At 36.7% G+C, this 22,711-nt stretch overlaps 4 protein-coding genes across 4 annotated transcripts; 2 read left to right on the forward strand and 2 right to left on the reverse strand.

Moving 5' to 3' along the window:
- The first annotated feature begins 177 nt into the window (after positions 1-177).
- On the forward strand, positions 178-2,058 carry LOC143368073 (uncharacterized). Its single transcript, XM_076810448.1, has 3 exons — positions 178-925; positions 1,106-1,171; positions 1,308-2,058. Exons 1-3 carry the CDS (start codon positions 910-912, stop codon positions 1,571-1,573), a joined length of 348 nt encoding a protein of 115 aa, XP_076666563.1. The 5' UTR covers positions 178-909; the 3' UTR covers positions 1,574-2,058.
- A 2,180-nt stretch (positions 2,059-4,238) lies between these two features.
- Positions 4,239-9,793, forward strand: Uqcc1 (Ubiquinol-cytochrome c reductase complex assembly factor 1). Its single transcript, XM_076810440.1, has 6 exons — positions 4,239-4,435; positions 4,886-5,092; positions 5,171-5,243; positions 8,087-8,253; positions 8,428-8,622; positions 9,627-9,793. Exons 1-6 carry the CDS (start codon positions 4,403-4,405, stop codon positions 9,708-9,710), a joined length of 759 nt encoding a protein of 252 aa, XP_076666555.1. The 5' UTR covers positions 4,239-4,402; the 3' UTR covers positions 9,711-9,793.
- On the reverse strand, positions 9,775-17,001 carry LOC143368038 (sphingomyelin phosphodiesterase). Its single transcript, XM_076810383.1, has 9 exons — positions 16,840-17,001; positions 14,395-14,705; positions 13,932-14,312; positions 12,012-12,184; positions 11,663-11,863; positions 10,909-11,254; positions 10,528-10,718; positions 10,192-10,451; positions 9,775-9,995 (listed from the first exon to the last, which is right to left on the reverse strand). Exons 1-8 carry the CDS (start codon positions 16,907-16,909, stop codon positions 10,319-10,321), a joined length of 1,806 nt encoding a protein of 601 aa, XP_076666498.1. The 5' UTR covers positions 16,910-17,001; the 3' UTR covers positions 9,775-9,995; positions 10,192-10,318.
- A 4,018-nt stretch (positions 17,002-21,019) lies between these two features.
- Positions 21,020-22,297, reverse strand: LOC143368061 (uncharacterized). The gene is made up of 2 exons (XM_076810431.1): positions 21,175-22,297; positions 21,020-21,098 (listed from the first exon to the last, which is right to left on the reverse strand). Exon 1 carries the CDS (start codon positions 22,137-22,139, stop codon positions 21,207-21,209), a length of 933 nt encoding a protein of 310 aa, XP_076666546.1. The 5' UTR covers positions 22,140-22,297; the 3' UTR covers positions 21,020-21,098; positions 21,175-21,206.
- Between the last annotated feature and the right edge of the window lie 414 nt (positions 22,298-22,711).

The raw sequence follows: 22,711 nt of genomic DNA on the forward strand, positions 1-22,711 counted from the left end.
GGGCCCCTCAGAACGTTTGCCACCTGGGTCCTTTTTCTTAAATCCGCCACTGCGCTTTTACCTCCTTGCGATTCTGGGCGCCGGATCACGAGCCGAGAGAGGAGTTATTACGTTGCACAACTCCACGGTCGGCTCTAACTCGGCGCCCAGAATCATGAGGAGGTAAACGCGACTCTGTGTGCACCTCTGATCCAGAAGAATTTCACGTCAAAATGTTGGGGGATGAGATCTCCCACTGTTCAATTTGTCAGGTGACAATTCTAGAGAGGGGGTGGACACAGTCCCTATAAAAAGAGGGCCCACCACCCGCCGGAGCTCAGTAAGACTATTAGTAACAGTTTTTAAAAAATTAATTAACTAGTGGCACAGCCTTTTAAAGTTTTACCTACATGTTATAAGTACCAGTGTAAGCACAAACTTTAAAGTGACAATAAAAATGTTGAAAGTTTAATCGATCAGTTGTTGGAGGTACGTATACGACCCAGCCCAACCTAGCCACCGACCAGCCAAGCTCCACCCTAACATATTGGGGCATTACCATCGCTGCGGGCACTAGTAATAACAGGGGCCACACGGGCTAACCCTGAGCAACCAGAAGCCGAGAAAATCTTAGAGTATAACATGCTCTAAGGAGGAAATCCAGGGTACATATCTCGAACAGGGTTGTCAGCAGGATTGCCGCATGCCATATGTATATACAGAATTAATGGCGGCGTACAGATCACATGACGTATTACGGAGTAGGAGAAGGGGAACACCTACAGTAATAACGATATATTTACATTGGTGATGTCGTGACGTCATGCCAAGCGAAACCAACGCCAAGCCAAACAAGCCAAGTGACGCCACGCGATACGCTTGTGAAATGTGCTGATTTTTATAGTTACCCATCGTTTTGTTAAAGTTCCAATGAGTAAGGAATCAGGTAAGACAAATATTGAATATTTTGAAGTAATTTTTTGAAAAATTTAAGTATCTTTTTTAACAAGGATATGCTGAACATTATGTTCATTAGTTTCTTCTTCAAATATTTATTCTTTTGAATTTTGTTAGTATGTATTATTTCGATATTAGAAATTACTAATAATGGACATTTTATACATAGGCGTTGATTCCAACATTGCTAGATCTAACACAGCTTTTACAAGCTCAGCTATAGAGAATGAATCAAGTAAGATATATCTTTAATTTAAGAGGTTTTTGAATTATAGATTTATAAGCTGAACATAGTTTCTGTTTTCAATGATTATTTTCTTGAAATTCTTTTTTAATAGTTTATGAATAAATAATTAGTATTTCATGAATAGGCAGTGATAGCAGCTTGCTCTCCCCCCCTGCAAGGAAAACATGTAGGAGGAGGCAAGCATTCCGCCAAGCTTGGCTGGAGGATCCAGAATTTAAATCTTGGCTTCAACAGTGTGACGATCCATACAAAGCAAAATGCATAGTTTGCTCGAAAATTTTTGTGGGGAGCAAAAGTGATTTACAAAAACATAAAAAAACTATAATACATAACATAAAGATGCAAAATAGGGAACTAGAAGAAAGGCAAGAAAGAGAAGAGGTTCATTAACATGAATCAGTTGAACCATTAAGAAATTTTGAATATGTTTTGAGTAGACAATATTGGAGCATAATAGAAACGATAGCTGCACTAACTTGAATTAAATTAGACTTAAACATTAAAAATGAGAGCTTCTTCGATTACGAAGTTACAGAGAAGATGCTAAATTTATTTTATAACAGCATGTATAGATAAAGATCTGTACCGGAAGAACCGGCTGGAATTTTATTGTCGAATGAGCCACATGAGCCAGATGAAAGTGATAGCGAGTATATCATGTTTATAGTATACTGGTATCTCCTGTCTCGGCTTCGCCCGAAATATTAGCGTAACTGATTCATAATCTGTAATCTGCAATCTGTAAACTCGAGAGCCCTTGGCCACTTATTCCCGCCGCGGTGCTGTTTCGCAAGCGAGAAACGCTCGCCCAGTCGCCGCCTAGCGGTGGCGTCCCGAACTACTATTTAAAAATCAGTATTTAAAAAAAATAGAAACGTTAGAACCTTCCTCTCGTCAAGACGAACAAAGTGATGTAACACCCTTGTGCGTACAGTTCATATTTACTGAGAAACCGCATTTCAAAGTATGCAACTTCAATTTTATATAATAGTATCAACAGACGCGGTCGCGTCTGGAAGCTAATTCCCCCTTCCCCTCTCCCATAGGCACACTGAGCGACCATGTCTCTATACACGAAAGATAGCGAAAGTGACAGGTCGTCGGAGCTATTTTAGCCTTATTATCTTATTTTATGTCAAAGTGCCGGTGTTTTTACATGATTAAGCGAATCATTTTTTTTTTTTCGAACCCATATGTCGTTTTACTTAATGTATTAAGCTATTTGTCTAAAAGATATAAGATTTATTCTGAATTAATACCCTGATAACCATTTGTTTCCAATCTGACATCAGATTGGGAGCAGGGTCTGGCACGAGAGTGCAGAATCTGACGTCAGAACTGCAGCAGTCTGTGTCCGCATTTGGTTGCGTTCTGATGTGCAGAGCCTGAAGTGCAGTGCCTGATGTCAGATGGACAGCAGATCGACCAAGATCGACAGCAGATTTCGCCGTCTTCTAGGCACAGCAACAGCGCCATCTGAGGTCCAGAATTACTAAGCAATTGCCTACAGATGGCGCTGTTGCTATGCCTAGGAGAGGGCGAAATCTGCTGTCAATCTGCTGCCAGATCTGGCTATCAGGGTAGTTGTAAAAAATTGACAATGCTAGTAAAGGTGCAAAAAACGATTTTTATTATAAGATAACATACAAATGAACTTAACTGCAAGGGAAACAGAAGGTGTTCCAGGATCCAGAAGTGTAGATTTAACCCTGAAAGCAGTGACCATTACTTTTTTAGCCCCCTGTAGATATATACATATGTACATAATTATTCGACTTTTAGCGCGCCGTTTTTACACATTAGTTACGAGTGTAACGTGATAATGTTTGTATATTCATTAGGGTGGTTCTCATTTACTTTTGGTGAAATTTTGTTCAAGATTTTCTTCGCGGCACCCCAGAATAGTTTCAAATAATAAAAAAAATCTGTGTAAAGTTTGAGCCCGATCGGATAAGGGGAAAAGGTGCCCCCGGGCCCTTGAACATTTAAATAATTATTCTCAGCTCACAAAATCGATTTTATATAATTATCCTGCAAGTTATTGATTGCATAAAAAAATGACAAACAAAATTTGTAAATCCAGACAAGGTGGATAATTTATGTTCTCTAACTTTTTCTCGTGTGACAAATGGTTTTCGAAAAAAGTTCGAAAAACTGAAAATAATTTTTTTTTTTTTAAATTTTGTAAGTTTCAATCCTTCAAGAACACTTGTTATTTGTGAAGGCGAAAAAAATGTAATTTTTATTTTCGAGGACTATTTTTTAAACATTTAAGGGGGGGGGGCATATACCAAGATGTTCCAAAAAATCGATGTTTTTTTACATATTTTCAGTGTTTGACACGTCATGAATGTTTCCTGAAAATTTGGGACCGTATTTCGCAAAAATATCGAAGATATAGACATCATGATATCGAGAAAAATGCATTTGAATACCTCACTTCTATATCTTCGATATTTTTGCGCATTTCGGTCCCAAATTTACAGGAAACATTCGTGACATATCAAACACTGAAAATAAGATTTTTTTATATATTTTTCACATATTTCGGTATATGCTCCCCCCTTAAATGTTTAAATAATAGTCTTCGAAAATAAAAATTAGAATTTTTCGCCTTTATAAATAAAAAGTGTTCGAGAAGAATTTAAACTTTCAAAATTTGAAAAAAAAGTTTTTTTATCAGTTTTTCGGACTTTTTTCGAAAACCTTGGGCCTTACGATAAGAGGAAAGTAATTGGAAATGTTTTCAATATGAAGAAAAATGTTAAGGGAATATTACAGATTAATATATTGTTAAATAATTATCCGCCATTTGTATATTACCAAAATGTATGCAAAACTGTATTAAGTTCGACAAAAGTATGGTTATATACTCTCGTTACAATAATTATGAATATTTAAAAAATACATAAGAAACGGATTTATCTTACATTAGTTCTTTTCAATTCTTCGATGACGATTTAACATATATTAGTACTTATTGCACAAGCTTAAAATATTCGTTACAATTGTTTGTAGCATTTAGTCTTTGGTAAAGATACGGTGACTGTTATTGTCATATTTAATTATACCGCGTCCCACGTTGGAATCACTGTGGAACATGTCGTCTCTTTTGAAAATGTGAAAGCAATCACCGTCGTTTCTTTGATCCAAGAAACTAAACTAAGTTGAAGTGTTTTAACAATTAGTTGAAAAATCTGAGATATATACAGCGAAAGCATGCATTGTGCAAGAATGTTAACACTCCGAAAGGTGCGTCTTTATGCGGAGCACAAATCCACAACATAACCTAACAGTCACACACCATCGCGAATTTGATTTTTTGTTTCATAAATTACAAATGATATCAATTCGTCACTAATTAACGCAGTACTTTTACATACAGACGATCTTTTGCATACGATTAAAATTTGTGACATTGTACACACATTATTAAATATTTATTAATCTTCGGATTGCACAGTAACAATTTTTATGCGTAATCGCGTGTATCGCAATTTCATTACATAATTTAATACAGTTATACGTTTATATCGCAATATTCCGTGTCTTATAACATGCTGATATCTTTCGAAACATAGATTCATTTATCAGTTCAAAGAAATAATTATAATTCCGACGAAATTCCAACAATTCGATCCAACTGAACAAATTTCTTTCTCTTTGTAATGGATAATATTTATGACGTATTTACTATGAAAGGTGCCATTGTCTTCGACTTTGAAATATGTGCTAGAGCGCCAATGTACTACCAATAGGGCCATACATTTTTCAACAACACCCGATCTTCATCAATTATCTGAAAATGCACGCGTGAAAGCTTTACCTAAAAATCTAACTAAAATAAGAAATAATGAGGGATTATTTCTCAGAGCATTACGTAAAATTGGTATTCATAAAGAAAAGTATGTAAGTATACTTATGTACTATTTTTTTTAACCATACAAGAATATCATCTAGAAGTACATAAATTTATTTACGTTTCAGCAACTAATGTCAGTAGGCTATTTCGCTTACGAAGACATAGTTGATGACGTTGATTATTCAGCATTTTACAAAGGTATGTTACTAATTTCTATTCCTGAGATTGGTATCAGATATGTTGGCCGGTGGGTTTGTTTTTGCGAGTAGCGATCGAGGAGAAATCAGCCACCACCATCTGACGATCGTGGATTTGTCAGTTGGAGTTGCGTGGTCCCCGAAGTATATGGTGGAGTAACGGGAACGCTGCTTGGCTCTGCATGAACGAAGCCGTATGGCTGTTATTTATTCTTAGCGTATTAGTTTTGTGCGTTATGAAGCTATGCGTAAACCAATACGAGATGAAGCTATGGAGAAAGAGTCAATCTTCTGACCAATAGAACACCTGAATTTTTTCGGACCTAACGCACACCTATTCTGGTCCAGTTTGGCCTACATAGCAGAAGCTTGGTGCTATCCCCTAGTGATGAGCGTGATACCAGTCTTTCTCATGAGTTTCAAGTAGTTTGATACCCAAAATACTCGTTTGGAAGGTTTGATACGTATCGAAATTGTAAGTACTTGGTATCGGCATTTGATACAAGCAGGAGCTAAAATGAGTGCTGAGTGGAATTGGTATCGATACTATTCGAACCGGAATCAAGCATGCATAGGTATCGAAACCGTAATGAGTACTTTAGGTATCGAATAGAATCGATTCCCAAATGATACCTAGAAAAGTATCGGGCTTTTAAGGCCCCCATACACGAGCGAGCCGCTCGCGAGCTGCAGGCTCGTGGATCCCAAACATCAGCGAGCAAGCGAGCCGAGCCTGCATTTTAATCGCTCGTCGATCCCGCACACCAGCGAGCATGCGAGCCGAACCTGCAGTTCGCGAGCGGCTCGCTCCTGTATGGGGGCCTTTAAACTCGACTGCGTTGGGGTCCGACGTTGAGCATATAGTGCCTATACGAGCTACAGTAATCGCCCGTTATGAGTCCGTCGAACGGGGCTGGCGGCGGACTCATAGTAGCTTGCGGACATGGTTTCGCGCAGCCAGTGACACGAGTGAGAGGACACGAAAGCATCGACACGAAGTTGTCGTCTGGTACGAAAGAGAGAAAGCATGATACTTTGTCTCGCTCCGTCTTTCAGCTCGAGCTTGTATCATGCATTCTCTCTTTCGTACCCGACGGCAACTTCGTGCCGACGCTTTCGTGTCCTCTCGCTCGTTGTCCGCTTCTCTCACTCTCGTCCGCAGGCTTCCAAGAAAAGGTGGGGATAGTCGCCGGACTCTCAACGGGCGGAAAAAACGGACTCATAACGGGCGATTACTGTATAGTGACTTAGGTGTGAAGTCACTCAGCGGGGTCTTAACCGATACCCTGCTGGGTACGGGCCGCCAAACGTGCCTTCCTACTACATCTTGCAAGACTGTGTTTAGGGAAGATCAGGACAAACCCGGGGCCCTAAAGGGTAAAACCTCCAAAATTACTTCAAGACATGCGGTGATTTTAATTTTAAATAAGTTAGTAATATAAAATAATTTATATTACTACTGTTCTAATACAGTACATATACCTTACTTAAATGGATTTGTATTTAATATGTGCTGACAATGAGACAACTTTTAATAGCCAGTAGCAAAGCTTAATTGATGTCTTTTAATAATGATAAACCGTATCTTCAATTTCTGTTTTATTTTCTGTTAATCTTTAGGGCCCCGGTTTTGTCCTGGTCTTCTCTAAATATAGTCCTGCAAAAGGTAGTAGGGGGGGCACGTTTAGCGGCCAGTACCCAGCAGGGTGTCGGTTAAGACCCCGCTGAGTGACTTCACACCTAAGTCACTATAGCTCGTACAGGCACTGTACAAAGTCTCGCAATAAGGGACCCGTGAATAGGTGGACAAGGAAAGAGAATGAATATAACGGGAGAAAGCGAAATAGACGTACTGGGTGATCCTCTCGCGACGCTAGTCAAAGAAAGTGGTGCCCGGCACCACGTGCCGAAAACAAGACCCCTCGTTGTGGTTAGTATACCTTCTCATTAAAAAGTGAGAAATCTTTCAGTTCCGCATTTCTCATCAGATCTCTGCGAAAACGATGCCAATCGATACCTTATGTTTCTCCGATGAAAATAACACCAATAACGACGTAATTCGGACCATAATAAAGAGAATCATTTGAAAAATTGATTTCCATAATCTCCACTTAACTTCGTTAAAAATATTCCGATTTACATGATATTTGGTATAATTTTCATTGGAACAAGATAAGGAATCCATAGGTATCATTTCCATATCGATACGATGAAGAATAAAGAATTTCTTAATGCGCTGAAATTAATATTTCACCCTCGACTGCGGGGCGTCAACCTCGCGTCGCTGCGGTCGACCGAGGATTCATATCTGTTTAAGAAAAACTGCATTCTTTATTCTTTATCGTATCGATATGGAAGTAATAGCGATGGATTTCTTATGTTTTTCCAATGAAAATTATACCAAATTTCATGTAAATCAGACTATTTTTAACGAACTCAGTGCGAAATTATATAAATCAATTTTTCATTTAAGTTCCTTCATTATGCTCCGAATTACGTCATTCTTGGTGTTTGTTTCATCGGCGAAACATAAGGAATCGATTGGCGTCGTTTCCGCAAAGACCTGATGAGAAATGCGGAACTGAAAGATTTCTCACTTCTTAATGCGTATTGTAACTGTCGATGGGGACTTTTAACATATTGTTTAAAACAACCAAATAAAGGCCCATACCAAAATTTAGCTTGCTGGGATTTATTCCGTAGTTTGGGCAGATTTCCGTCTAATTTCACTGACTATATCTGATACCGATCTTAGGTAGCATTAACGTAATTTGAATTATCTTATGTAAGCTGATTTGCATTATATCATTCGGCCTTCTTTTAAAGCACTATTTCGTTTCTCAGATTTCAGTATGCCAGACACATTTTTCTCTTGGTTTCTCGTCACAGAGTTACACGTCTGGATGTTAATGGCACGCTACATGGCTGAAGGAAAAGATGGTAAAACAGTCAGAAATAATCTGGTCGAGGCTATGTGGAACGATGTTGATAATAGAATAAATAAGCTCGGCGTAAGTATCAATAATTTCCGTATTAGATATATTCTATGCAAGTAAACTCACTGTGATCCCTTTTTCATTTTTGTATCATTCGTTTCATTCCTATTTTATTAAGCTTAATTTAGATTTAATTCTCATTACATTTCAATTTCTATCATGCGATGTAGTTTTAATTCTCTGTATCAGCCAATTCACCCAAAGATAAAAAGGCAACAATTGCTTGAGATATCGTCTCAATTTAACGCCGCTTTAATTGATTACGACGAAGGGATTCTGTCAGAGGACAAAGTATTAGCTGGTGCACTCTGGAGGATATTCTTTCGTTCAGAATGCAACAACCCAGAACATGTTGAAAAGCTGTTAATTTATGTAAGAAAACAGGTAAGAAAACTTTTCGATATTATTCCGAAAGGGACCGGTGGCCGATCGAGATGAGGTTTGGGGAGACGAGTGGGGAGGGGGTGTGGACCCCAAATCTAAAATTGTAGCTTCGGGTATTTATTAGTTTCCAAAATATTAATAAAAAGTTGTTAATTTTTTTTTTGAATTTTTTTTTTGAAATTTTGTAACCTCAGTCTGATTTTTAGCATCGCCAAACTCACATCGGTTCGCTACCATGCTTTACACGCCCCCGCACTAATCTATCCCCAACCAATACTAATACCCGGAACAAGTTGGAAAGTGGAATGCGTTGTGTCGGTACAAGTCAACAGAAATTATGTAACCTCTTGCCATACCATTTAAATTCCGACGGCCGGCGCAAAATCAACACCAGAGGTAAATCACGCGTCGAGCCATTTCACGATACGGCTCAGCGTCCGAAGTTGTCAATCGCACACGTCTTACAAGGGGACCTTCAGGACTTGCAAACTCAGAAAGTGTTTATACTCAGTGTACGTGAAGGTCTTATGATGTGTAAATACATGTGTATGCGGCCAGGAATAACTGAGATGAAAAGACATGGGCGAAGAGTTGAGTCGTGGTATCTACTAACCACGAGTCTGACCTTTGTTGTTTACATATCGCCCGATCGGCGTACCACGGGTCTCAATTGTGCGTTCCATCTTTGGCCCGATCGAGGTACTACAGGCCTCACACGATGTTGCATGCCAACGGGTTAAGAGGGGGGCCGTGGTAAAGTGATTAAAAAAAATCGGTAAGGTGTACCCTTTTATGCACAATTACCCCTGTATCTTTTGAACGCATTAATTGCCGAAGCTAAAACTTTATATTTGGGGTCTTTCCACACCCCTCGTAATACCCACCAAGTTTCATCTCGATCGGCCACCGGTCCCTTTCGGAAGTACAGCCAAACTTTTCTCTCTTTGTTATAAAATTTTATGTAATAATTAATGATAATTCAGTTCTCTTACTCTTACTTTTAGATGAATGTATTCGATAAAATTCCATCGAAAGAAATTCTTGTTAGGAGAAAAATACGGTGGGTAGATTTGAGAAGCCCTAGGTAAAGTTTATTATTATTATAATTGAATTTGTAAATATTAATTAGGTAAACTTCGTATGACAAATAAATTCAATTTATATAGTAGAATTTTATTTTTTAATTGAATTATGTGGACTAAGATTTCTGTGAACAATGATTTTAACCAGAGAATGAAACTCTTGTAGGTATAAATGTTTCATACTGTTAAATAAAGATTCTTGGTGATTGGGGAAACTTTTACAAAGAATCGAAATAATTCCATAACTCTTATGGATGAGGAAGGTTCTCCTATGTATCGATTTTATCTACCCTGATAGCCAGATCTGGGCAGCAGAATCTGACATCAGAACCGTAGTCGTCTGTGTCCGCAGATGGCTGCGTTCTGAGGTGCAGAGCCTGATGTCAGATCGGCAGCAGATCTGCAGCAGATTCTGTGCTCTCATGCCAGAGTCAGACCCTGCTACCAATCTGATGTCAGACTGGAGACAGATGGTTATCAGGGAAACAATAAGTGGTAGTCTACACATACGAGAACTGTTTTCATCCATAACAATTATGAGACAATTTATTTTCATTCTTTATAATTGTTCCAAGAACCGGAATCGATGTTACAAGTGTTTCTACATCCTGGTGTTAATTTCTTAAAATGTTATTACAGAGTTCGCTTGCATCTCCTATGTGTGCAATCGTGCGACATAGATATTGTTTCTGACAGTTTAAGTCACAATTTCCTTTCAGTGACGGATCCGCGCGTTTGAAAAAATTCCTACGATAAAAAATGAATGGTTACATAACGAGTAATAATATTCAATAATCCAAGCCTTAATATAAGTCTGTCATACCTGTAATATCTGTTTAATAGCGTGTCATTATGCGCTGCTGCAATAAGCCAATCGTTTAGAGATTGAGCAGAGAGATCGGAGAGACCATATTCTGCTTTAAAGGAATATGATTTATACCAATGTGGTCTTGTGTGGCTATTCTTGTTGGCAGAACCAAGATTATACATCCAATTTTGGTAATCAGTCACTGCCTATGAGAAAATTTGTCAAAAATATATTTCACCTTCAAGTTAAATATATAATAAGATTCAGTTAAATTAGTAAGAATTTTCTTTACTACTGTTTGCATTCTAAATTACAAGAAACTTTTCATTATGCTCTTACTCCTTTTTCATCTATTCTATTTCTTTATTACGTCATAAATTAATGAAACCGACTCACATAATTGCTGCCATTCACCGCATAAACTTTATAATTTGGATTTAGCCTTGAGAAGGTAGTTATACTACCACCATTCCAGGCAATATTTTTTGCTACACCATCCGCATTATAAAATATTGCTATTTCGTCGTTATGAGTATGCCCGTTGAACTCGGCTTTGATCAAATGACTGTACCTATTAATTATTCTTAGGTATTCTCGTTTCCACGTATTTAAACAGGCATTGCTATTAGCGGGAATATGAGACAATATATGTACAAATTCATTATTCTTTTCTGCATTAGAAAGAGTGTTTGCAAGCCATTGTAGCTGACCATCCGGGTCTGTTGGATCGTACAAGAGCCACCTAAATGCAAAAAATAATTGAGAATCAACAAGTGCAGTAATTGTTTCATAAAATAAAACTATGGTAACCCATCTTAAATGGGAAACAAATTTGTATCATATTCCTTCGTGTACATGGGCGTCCGGAAGGAGGGGCAGTTGCCCCCCCCCCTGGCTTTTGAGAAAAAAATCGCTTATTTTTCAAAACTGATCTTTATTATGTTTGTACTGAAAAAGGGACTATTTTTAAATTTCGGTTTTAAATTTCTGATTAAATTAGCGCTATAAAATGGGTTAAAAAAGCAAGAGGGGTATATTTTTCTTTACCATCATCCTAAATCCCCCCCCGAAAAAAATCTCTGGACGCCCCTGTTCGTGTAACGTAAAAATGTTTTGTAAGTTATATCAAATTTCATTAATTTTTACATACCAATTATAAGTGTAGCAAACATTACTATTTAGAGCTATAATTCTGAATCCGTTTTTTGGAGTAACTGTATAATATCCTCCTTGATGTATGGTAGACCGAGTGGATTCTGGTAACCAACCAAAGTTAATCCATAGATCTGCTATCAATTTATAGAGCCCATTTGTAGTTAAATTGTCTTCTGTTATACTGTTTGGCGCAAATCTGTACATAATTTAGAAAATCATTATTAATATTAATTATAATTCGCATATATTAAAAAAAATATGAAAAAATAAACTAATGCTATTAAAGTATATTTTCACTGTACATGTTATAGCACATTTGTTCGTAAAGTTTTTGGTGCACTCACTGATTCAAAGGGTGAGGTTCATGATTTCCCAGAATCGGATACACTGTAATATTTTTAAACATTTCATGCATTTTATTATAAACTTTTTCCAGACTCTCTTTGTTTCCTTCGTTTGAAGTCTCCCATACTCCGTGGTCGATTACATCGCCAGTAAAATATATGTAATCTATATTCTAGAAATTAAAGGGAATTTGATGCAGATTTAATTTTTTCAAGACTGATATTAAACAGAAATTAGTTCTTTAGTTGTATTTAGGGGGCCATTCTGGTAATCACGTCGCAAAATTCGGCAACATTCAGGCTTTTTTTCTCAGTGAATGCAATGAATAACAATGTCAACCTTTTTTCTTAATTTATTAAGCTACTTGTAATGTATACGGAACAATTTTTTAAATACACTTTTAATTGTGTTTTTTCAATGTTATCTGGAGTTAAAAATCGTGCCTTTGAAAAGACTGTAGGAGTGATTTCAGCTCACAGACTCATCTGAAACAAAAAAACCAAGCTGATTCTTAATCATTATGAGTACCGCTATCGCAGGTGCCAGAATTAGCCACGTAAGTCAAAATATAACAAAATTGCGCGCATTCTTACTTGAAATTTGAATTCATAGTGATTAAGAATCAGTTTTTTTTTTGTTTCAGGTGAGTCTGTGAGCAGAAATAACATTGAAAAAACACAATTAAAAGTGTATTTAAACAATTGATCCGTAAGGTGAATGTCCCAATATCTGCTCATTTAAGAGGTAACTCGTCATAAAGAGGGTGTAAAAAAATTGTTTGTGATAAAAATTTGCAGAGTAATTGATTAATTCTTTAATAATAAATCAACCAATTCAAAAACTATTTAAGAAAGATATTTCAAGATGTTGAACTATTAGTAATTTGTAATTAAATAGATAATGCTCTAAAAGTCCATATTTCTGCTCATGAAAAATAGCGATGTATGTATTGCCCCAAGCTCACGCAACACTCGCGTAAATGTTTAAATAATTTAGAATTATTTTGTTGCAGCTATAGTACAAACGTAACGCATATAATAATAAGAAAAATACGAAATGAGCAGAAATGGGGACATGAGCAGAAATTAGGACATTCACCTTATACATTACAAGTAGCTTAATAAATGAAAAAAAGTTTAACATTGTTATTCAATGTATTCACTGACAAGGGAACACCCCGAACCCGGAAATTCAAAAAATTCTGAAACTTTATGAATATGTAGGGAATTTCCTCCTGATTATAACGCAATTTTTGTTTGCTGCCCAAATTCACTCTAACAGAGTGTAATTGACCTCTGAAAATCCGGTTATTTTCCGATTTTGTGTTATAATTCGTGAACTGTAAAATAATTTTTGTTTGCCAAATGATAGACCTAATTAAAAGAAGTAACTTTTGTCTTGAAACTTTTTTTCTAGCTCTTACAGTTCCCGAGTTATAACACAAAATCGGAAAATAGACGATTTTTCGGGGGCTAATTTCACCCCCTTAGAATGAATTTGGGCAGCAAACAAAAATTGCGTTGTAACCAGGATGAAATCCCCTACATACTCACAAAGTTTCAGAATTTTTTTGAATTTTCGGGTTTGGGATCTTCCTTTGTGAGAAAAAAAGCCTGAATATTGCCGAATTTTGCGGCGTTACCAGAATGACCTCTTAAATTTCATGCAAAGTTGTTTGGAAGTGCATTAGTTTTATGATTCATATAATTCTCGTATCAAATGAAAAAAATTATTGCCCTATTTACAAGAGAACTCTTAAATGAAAGTCTACGGACATGCCAACAGAATAGAGAAATAGCTACGAGACAAGCGTTAAGAGAAAATTGTTTCAGATGCTTTTTTCTAGCGATCTTATATAATTAATTATAATTTAAGGTTCCTGGATTCATCTTTCTCAAAATCCTTTAAACTATTAGTACCTGATGTGTATCCTTGACATGGGTTAAAACATCAGTAATGCTGTGCCAAGGAGTATCGCAAGACTCATAGTCTCCCCAAAATCCAGCCAATGAATTTGCATCAGTTTTATTTTGATTTCTTCGGCAACAAAGAGGTTCTCCACAATTTGGATTACCATTCGGCTCATACAAAGGATCATAGTGAAAATCTGTTAGTTGCAAAATGTTTACTTGTTCGTTTGTACCATTTTCAGTGATTAACACATCAGTGTGGTTGTCGATGTCAATACTCCAATCGTATTCGGAATCCGTCAATGGGCAGGCTTTTGATTCTAGAACAACGCCACAAACTGTGCTAGCAGTCAATTTCGGTTTAGAATCTACTATATACGCAATGATGGGCTAGAAATTTATTCAGGGTTAGAGCAGTTTATAGACATGCGGTGCAAAGTATCTTAATAGATTTGAATTACATCTATATTACCAAATTCAACTCAATAACTCCTTTACAGACTCTTTCTTTTTGAATGTTCATTCGCACACATAACTTGGTTATTGTCTTTCCTATATCTTCTACAGACATTCCTCTGCGTCTCATTGTCATGACTGTTTTCACAGTTCCTTGGCATATTGTACAAATTGCAGTATCTATTTCTGCCTCAAAAGTTCTCCAGTCAGAGTTCTGGTGTTCTGTAGGAATTTTCAGGAGCCTTGTCATGTTCTTAAACAATTCCGTTTCATAATCCAGCGTTGCCCAAAGTTCAAGTTCATTTGTAAATGATGATACACTGATATCTGTTAACGCATAAGATTATTGATCTTTATATCTCTGTTTAGACAAAAATTTAACTTCGACTTTTGGGCTGTTATCCGGAGTGGATCACCTGATATTATCATCTTAATATCGTCAATAGTATTATCTAAAGAGAAAAATGCGTGAATGTAAAGGATGCATGGCTTCGAGGGGGACATAAGATGGATCGAACGAGATTTTTGCAGATGGAGACAATTCGGGGACTTGAAGCTGACCTTTGATTTATTAAATGGGAACATATGTTTTTTTTTATAGCAGGATTGTAGTACATTTTCTTTTAATACAATCATCTTAGGTCTTACTGGTCAAGCTCTGCTAGTTGTTTGTAGGAAGAACAAAATTATGAGATGAAGAAACCATCACTAAAACCATCTTAAAAAGGTCAATGTAACGACTATTTACATCCAGAGGCGGATTTAACGGCGGGCGCACCGGGCGCGCGCCCGGGGCCCCGACTTCTGACGGGCCCCACAAAAACCAACTTTCCACTTTTTCTTAATGACACCAAATTTGATTTCATATTGTAAGCGAGAAAAGTATAAGACTGTGCAACGCTGCTCAATTTTGAAGTAATTTTAGAGTTTTTTTCGTTTTTACATTGTGTGAGGAAGAAAAGAAAAAATACATTAATAGTTTAATAGAAATGTATACAGATGACAATTGATTCAAGTAATTTTAAAGATGAGTTGGAACAATTTTTATTCTTTTTAGGCGAAGAAGACAAGCAATCAATTAATAATATATATAAGGAAGCATTAGATATGAAAGGAACTTTTCCAAATGTGGAAATTATTTTGAAAATTTTGTTAACAATGCCAATTTCAAACGCATCGGGGGAACGCTCTTTTTCTTGTCTAAAAAGAATAAAAAATTATCTAAGAAACTCAATGTCGGAGGAAAGATTAAATAATATGGCTATTTTATATATAGAGGGCGAGTTACTTAAAATTATTGATCTTGACGAGATAGTTAATAAGTTTGCAAAACAAAAAGCAAGAAAAAAACTTATTTAAATTCTTCACTTTAGTAATTTTAATTTTAAGTAAAGTTCTATAATTTTTGTTGTTTAAATGTCTAATTATTAGTTTATTATACGTATAGTATCATTAATTATAACCATACTTTTTCGTATGTTCAACTATTAGTTCAAAACTTTGTGATTATAATTGTATTATTAATTATATTATACATATACTTTATTCAAATTTTATTGAAATTAAAACATTATGAGTACATAATTTGTTTATGTGTTTAAAAATATGGTTAACGTGATTATATTTTTCCTGTCTTTCCCTTTTTTTGTAAGGGGCCCAATATTTTCTTTTGCGCCCGGGGCCTCAACCGACCTTAATCCGCCTCTGTTTACATCATAACATTTTCGAAGTTGACAAAATAACGATTATGTTACGTTGTGTTATGTATCGAGCGATTTTTTGCCGCATTTAGCGATGATACACTCCTTCCTTGTAATCGGAGCTTCTACGAGCTTGACCATTAAGACCCGAGATAGTTGTATTTAAAAAAAAGTACTACAATGATGCTATAAAAAAAATTTCCCGTTTAAAAAATCAAAGGTCACCTTCAACTCCCCGTATTGTCTCCATCTAGAAAAATATCGTTAGATTCATCTTATGCCACCCTTGACATCATGCAACTTTAATCTATTTTTCTTTACAGGTAATAATATTGAAGTAAACCAAGCTGATAAAGTATACCCTGTATAATTAATGCGCACTAAGATTTGACTTATCTAACCATCTTATTTCATATATATGCCAATTATTTAATTAGTCAGTAGAATTGAATAGTTCTGGCAGTTTGATTTTTAATAATGTACAATGCACTTAAAAAGGAAGTCACTATTTATTTTCTAGAAGAAGTTATCTAACAATAAATTTCCTTTTATTTAACAGTTATAAATTGATCTTTCTCAGATTGCACATAACAGTTACTTTGACGTCATTTCTAATCACCCCTTGGGGTCCAAGAAAAAATTAACACCACATAAGTATTGACGATTCCACACATAGATCTACAAACCCCAGAAACCTTCTCGTATCGCTCAAAATTTATTTTTGCTATTTAAAATTAATTATTTGGATTATTTCAACTTACCCTCTATCTTTTGAATGGATCCATTGGCTTGTAAAAATAGCGCTAGAACGATCAATTTGTCAAGCCACATTTCTGATTCGTTTCCTACTTACACTGTAACTTGCACTGCAGCTTAACGTGAACTACCGTTTATCCATTTCTTTATCTGGTCTTATACTTTCTTCTACTGATAACTTTTATATTTGATATGACATTGGAAAGATTAATTTTCAGAGATTTTGTAAACACAGCTACCGAGTCAGCCAGGAGGCATTTAAACGTTCCGCGCGTTCGATTTGAACAAAATTACTATTATAAACTAATGAATATATAAAAAAAAAGAAGTAATTATAGTTATGGTCGATTTAATTGCGTTTTGACCAATTTAATTTGGTATTTTCATTATTTCGATTTCTATTACTGTTTCTAGCTAAAATTACTGTACTAATATTTTGGAATTACGGCGAAAAACAATAAAATTGTATACATTTGCTAATTACAATTTTTAATAGTATATCTTCATTGTAGATATTGTTTATCGTCTACATTTGCGCGTGCAAAAATAATGAAACTTAGTATTGCTATTCAAGACAACTTTAGTTAATAAGTTTCATTATTTTCATTAAACAATTTACTGAAGTAAATTTTTTTAAGTTACAGAAAAATTAAGGTAAATAAATATTTATAGAGTCACTGGCAATGGGTATATTCAATTTATTATAGATGCAATGATTACAATGAGTGGCATCAGTTAATATTTAACCCTTAGTGGTCACACGGGGTGTATTGTACCCCAAGAATAATTTTCAAGTTAAAATGTCGCGTTTTTACGACTACCAAAGGGGATTTATCGCAAGAAAAAAATATAAAAAAAAAATTAAAAAATCAGTTTTAATCACAGAACCGTGGAAAATCGCTCATTTTCAACTACAAATTTTATCATATCAAAATTTACATTTCTAGAAAAAGACTATTAGACCATGATTGTATAAGTATTACGAATTATCACTGAAAAGTTAAAGGATTCAAAAATACGAAAACGGTAACTCAAAAAATGACGCTGGGGTACAGTGAACCCCGTGTGACCAACTTGTGATTATAAGAAGGTGTGACCAAGAAGGGTTAATTGAATTATGAAAGTGCTTTTGTTACTTTTGGGTAATTGCGTATACTTGTTAAGTACCTTCTACACCAAGGATTTAAATTTCAAAACGAATTAATCCCTATGTGATGAAAGTTTAATTCAACTTAATCGAACACATTCGATCAACGTTTATAAATAATACTGCTATCAGTTATTGCAATTTAAAATGTTCGCTGATAAGAAAGAAGAAAAACAATTAAAACTCTATAAAATGAAATTAATAAAACGATATCAATCTTATTTTACAAAAACAATGGACTGCAATCTGTAACGCAGATATCACACTGACGGTAACGGTTACGTGGCTTCGGAGTCTTTTAACGCCATGGAATTTCTACCCTGCGGGCAAGAGTACAATGTGGTTTAATGAGGAAATTTTTTAGAATGCATCAAAAGTATTATCTCAGACTTTTTAAGTGTTTACATTAAAGACCAACTGAGCCAATGAGTTTGCTTGTATGTATAGTACGGCACGGAGATGCATTGGACTCGTAGAATCCTGAAGGAGTTCAAGTGTACACGTTTGAGGTGTCGAAACGAACCGCTTGACAAATATATCTTGGAGATAAGGATTTGGGTCTCCTACCAAAGAAATAAGGTGATCGCTATCCTCTCAACTTTTTCTATTGTTGCCGCGACGAATGAGACAGGCTGCAAATGAGCGAAAGAGATTGATTGCCATCATACAGTGCTGTCTTGAAAAGTGATCATCGCTGTCCCTATTTCTTCTTTTGCAGTTGTCACGGCGAGTGAGAGGGACTGATTACAAGAATGACTGCGATGTCTTACTGCACTCTATATTCGAACCCTGCTGCTTCCTCTGATTCCGCACAACCCTCACTGAGTTGCCACCTCCTTCGAGCTAACAACACCCTCCTCAAACCCTAGACTCAAAAAATCTTCCACCTTATACACTTCCTTCTGCTCAAACAACATTTCCATCCTTCTAATGAAAATAGAAAATCGTCCACCCTGAGTGCAGGCAACCACGTTGCTTAGCTGCAACCTGCAGAACCGGATGAAAGTCGGCACAGCACAGTGCTCGAATGCGCGGTAATGAAAATCCAAGGTTCAAACAAAACAATAATAGCAACAACAATAAGAGCACACAGGGAAACAAGGATCGATGAACGATAATAAATAGCAAAGATTGACCGCACACAACAAATCCAAAGCGTTCAAGAATGGGAATCCAGATACTCCCTACCAAGCACCTCTCGAAGATAAGCCAACGGCACCAGGCCAAAACCCAATTCAACCTCCCCTTCCTCCTCCACCACCTGCTCCTCACACTCCTCCCGTATTTCCGTTACCCCTTCATGCCCCCTCCGCCTCTGTTACTCCTTCCCTGCGCTGTGTAAGCGCTTCCTCAAAGCTATCCTCTACATTCTCCTCGGAATTCTGACTTAGAACCTCCTCCACCTAAATTCCAATCTCCTCATCGTAAAAGCCTGCCATCCCTCTGATGATAATCTAGCAAATCCCAAAGCAGAATCCCAATTCAGGCAATCAGCGTTGCTCCGCTGCAAACTGCTGGCCCGGATGGCGGTAAATAATTAGCACAGCACAAACTGAAAGTAAAAAGCTTAACGTTTATATAACAATGTTCCAAAACAATAACAGCAACAATAAGATATAACAATCGCGTTAACAATCCGGATAATAATAAACAGCAACTAACAAACGATTGATCGCCTAAGCAAATCAAGTCAGTATCAGTGGGCTCAGTTCGAAACCAGGAATACGAATCCAGATACTTTACCAAACATGACCTTAAATCGTTTACTCTTGGCTGTAAAAAACATTTGTATTAATTAGCCCTTACTGTCAAAAGTAAAATGAACTATCATACAGCTTTAAAAACTGTAACTTATCTTCTGTTGGATTGCTGACAAGGCTGTCTTTTGGGAGGAAGGCTTGTATCTATCATGGCACAGGTGGGCAGGCTCTTCTTCTGTAAGAAAGATTAACATTAATTAGTCCTTATCGTCAAATGTAATGCAGACCATCATACATCTTTAAAATGTATAACTTATCTTTTTTCGAACTGCTGACGGGGCTGTGGTTTTCTGTAAAAAAATTTGGCATTAAGTTTCACTGCTAGAGGTACAGGAAACTAGAGCTGTTACTTTTTAACCCGTCGGGTACTCGGCTATCCGAAACAACTTCAAGCAATTGAATGTTTTATTGTCTGTGGTATTATTTGATGTTAGCCAAAAATTCGGTGTAATAGATAATACCACATTCAATGGCTTGAAGTCATTCCGGGTAGCCGGGTCCCCAACCGGTCAAAAAGTAACAGCTCTACAGGAAACTGCTGCACATTTTTTAAGGGGTCATTCTGGTAATCACGCCGCAAAATTCGGCAACATTCAGGCTTTTTTTCTCAGTGAATACAATGAATAACAATGTCAAACTTTTTTTTTCATTTATTCAGCTACTTGTAATGTATACGGAACAATTTTTTACATACACTTTTAATTGTGTTTTTTCAATGTTATCTGGAGTTAAAAATCACGCCTTTGAAAAGACGGTGGGAGTGATTTCAGCTCACAGACTCATCTCAAACAAAAAAACCAAACTGATTCTTAATCATTACGAGTACCGCTATCGCAGGTGCCAGAATTAGCCATGTAAGTCAAAATTTTACAAAATTGCGCGTATTCAAACTTCAAGTTTCGAAAATTTCCATTCTTACTTGAAGTTTGAATACACCCAATTTTGTTAAATTTTGACTTACATGGCTAATTCTGGCACCTGCGATAGCGGTACTCGTAATGATTAAGAATCAGTTTGGTTTTTTTGTTTCAGATGAGTCTGTGAGCTGAAATCACTCCCACCGTCTTTTCAAAGGCGCGATTTTGAACTCCAGATAACATTGAAAAAACACAATTAAATGTGTATTTAAACAATTGTTCCGTATACGTTATAAGTAGATTAATAAATGAACAAAAAGTTTGACATTGTTATTCATTGTATTCACTGAGAAAGAAAGCCTGAATGTTGCCGATTTTTGCGGCGTGATTACCAGAATGACCCCTTAAATGCATACCATACCCTTTCTGATCTTTGCAAGGCTGTTTTCTTTGGAAGAACACTTGCATGTTACTTGGTAGTCATGGAATAGTGGGACTTGCTGTAGATAGTTGGCATTAATTTTCATTGCCACAGGTACAAAGGACTACTGCACATTTTTTAAGTGTGTACCTTACTTTTTTCTGATTGTTAAAAGGACCACTTCTCTTTATCCCTCTGGTGTTTTTTTCTCCTCCAGTATTTGTTTCAACAGTTGCCCCATTAATATCAGTGATCTATCATTATCTGCATAGGTTTTTATAATTTCTTCGAAGGTGTTTAAATCTCTCTTTTTTTTGTCTACCATACTTAGTCTCGGTTCTTGTGGTTCTTCTTCGCCTGCTTCTTCTATTTCTTCTTCCTCCTTTTCTTCCTTTATTTCTTCTACCTCTCTTTTTTCTCCTATTTTTTCCTCCCCTCTTTTTTCTCCTATTTCTTCTTCCTCTCTTTTTTCTTCTATTTCTTCCTCCTCTCTTCCTTCTATTCCTTCTTTGTCCCTTTTTTCTTCTGTTCCTTCTTGTATTTCCATATTTTCTTCAGGGTACTCGTCTACTTCAGTATCTCCTGCCTGCGCTTCTTCATCTTCTTCAGATACATAATCATCGTAAATATTTTCAGCCACTTCCAATCGTGACAAGAACTTCTCTGCACCTTCCCTGGCTGTGCTTCCTGTTTCTCCGTAAGTACGAATTAAGCGAATATTATGACGTTCCTTAAATTTCGTCAGCCAGCCCCTACTTGCCGTAAACGATGATGGTGCTCCAAAGTCAATACAAATTTCCCTGGCCTTCTTTTGTAATAAGACATCGGTAAGTCGATCTCCCAACGCTCCCCGTTCCAAAAACCACTCGTACAAGCGATTATCAATATCTGCGTACGTCGGTTTCCTTCGGTTCCTGCGCTTTAACATATGGGTCCCTTGGTTGCCAAAATTTTCCAAAACCCTTCCTTCTCTGCGAATGCGGCGAATGGTGGTAGAAGAAACTTTGTACTTGCTGGATAAAGTTTTCACGCTTGCTCCGCTCTCTAGTTTTTTAAAGATATCTATCTTCTGTTTCACTGACAAGAAGGTCTTTAACTTAGTACTCTCATTTGTTGACATGATTAAATAAAACTCATATAACCAGTTGTAAACTGTTGCGCTGCGGTACGCATATGTAGAAGCCTCTTCAAGAAATTGGAAATGGTAAAAAATAATGTTGACCTTCTTCCTGTATCCGTCGCAGCAGTGATGCCAGAATATAAAATGTTTGTATGTATTTAGCTTTCGCTGATACCACAGTATAATTGTGATGCCAGAATCGTGGGACAAATGCTTACCCCCACTATGGCCTACCGTCGTCTCCCACTATGGCCTACCGTCGTCCCCCACTTTCTTCCCATCGCACTGCACAAGCATATCCCTACTCCTGTCCGTGTGCTCGGCAGCCTAACAGCAGCTCACACGGACAGGAGTAGGGATATACTTGTGTGCAGTGCGATGGGAAGAAAGTGGGAGACGACGGTAGGCCATAGTGGGGGTAAGCATTTGGCATCCCTACGTCGCAGTTTCAAGTATGAATCTTCAGGGGTTTCAACCCTATTGGTTGATTTTCGACGAGGATGGAGGAAACGATTCCTCCCTTAAAGTGTTAATAAAGGAGGAAAGTTCTCCAACCGCCATATATATACTAA

Source organism: Andrena cerasifolii, chromosome 4, assembly GCF_050908995.1.
Source record: "Andrena cerasifolii isolate SP2316 chromosome 4, iyAndCera1_principal, whole genome shotgun sequence".
Taxonomy (NCBI): domain Eukaryota; kingdom Metazoa; phylum Arthropoda; class Insecta; order Hymenoptera; family Andrenidae; genus Andrena; species Andrena cerasifolii.

What these genes read in the sequence shown, in the direction of transcription:
- Uqcc1 (XM_076810440.1), top strand. Translation starts at nt 4,403, where the DNA reads ATGCATTGTGCAAGAATGTTAACACTCCGAAAG. An exon ending in GAATGTTAACACTCCGAAAG is followed by an intron (nt 4,436 to 4,885) that starts GTGCGTCTTTAT and finishes TTACTATGAAAG; the next exon opens with GTGCCATTGTCTTCGACTTT. An exon ending in TTATTCAGCATTTTACAAAG is followed by an intron (nt 5,244 to 8,086) that starts GTATGTTACTAA and finishes TTCGTTTCTCAG; the next exon opens with ATTTCAGTATGCCAGACACA.
- LOC143368061 (XM_076810431.1), bottom strand. Translation starts at nt 22,139, where the DNA reads ATGTCAACAAATGAGAGTACTAAGTTAAAGACCTTCTTGTCAGTGAAA.
- LOC143368073 (XM_076810448.1), top strand. An exon ending in AGCTATAGAGAATGAATCAA is followed by an intron (nt 1,172 to 1,307) that starts GTAAGATATATC and finishes TTTCATGAATAG; the next exon opens with GCAGTGATAGCAGCTTGCTC.
- LOC143368038 (XM_076810383.1), bottom strand. Translation starts at nt 16,909, where the DNA reads ATGTGGCTTGACAAATTGATCGTTCTAGCGCTATTTTTACAAGCCAAT. An exon ending in ATCCATTCAAAAGATAGAGG is followed by an intron (nt 14,706 to 16,839) that starts GTAAGTTGAAAT and finishes ATGCGTTAACAG; the next exon opens with ATATCAGTGTATCATCATTT. An exon ending in ATGTCAAGGATACACATCAG is followed by an intron (nt 12,185 to 13,931) that starts GTACTAATAGTT and finishes TTTAATTTCTAG; the next exon opens with AATATAGATTACATATATTT.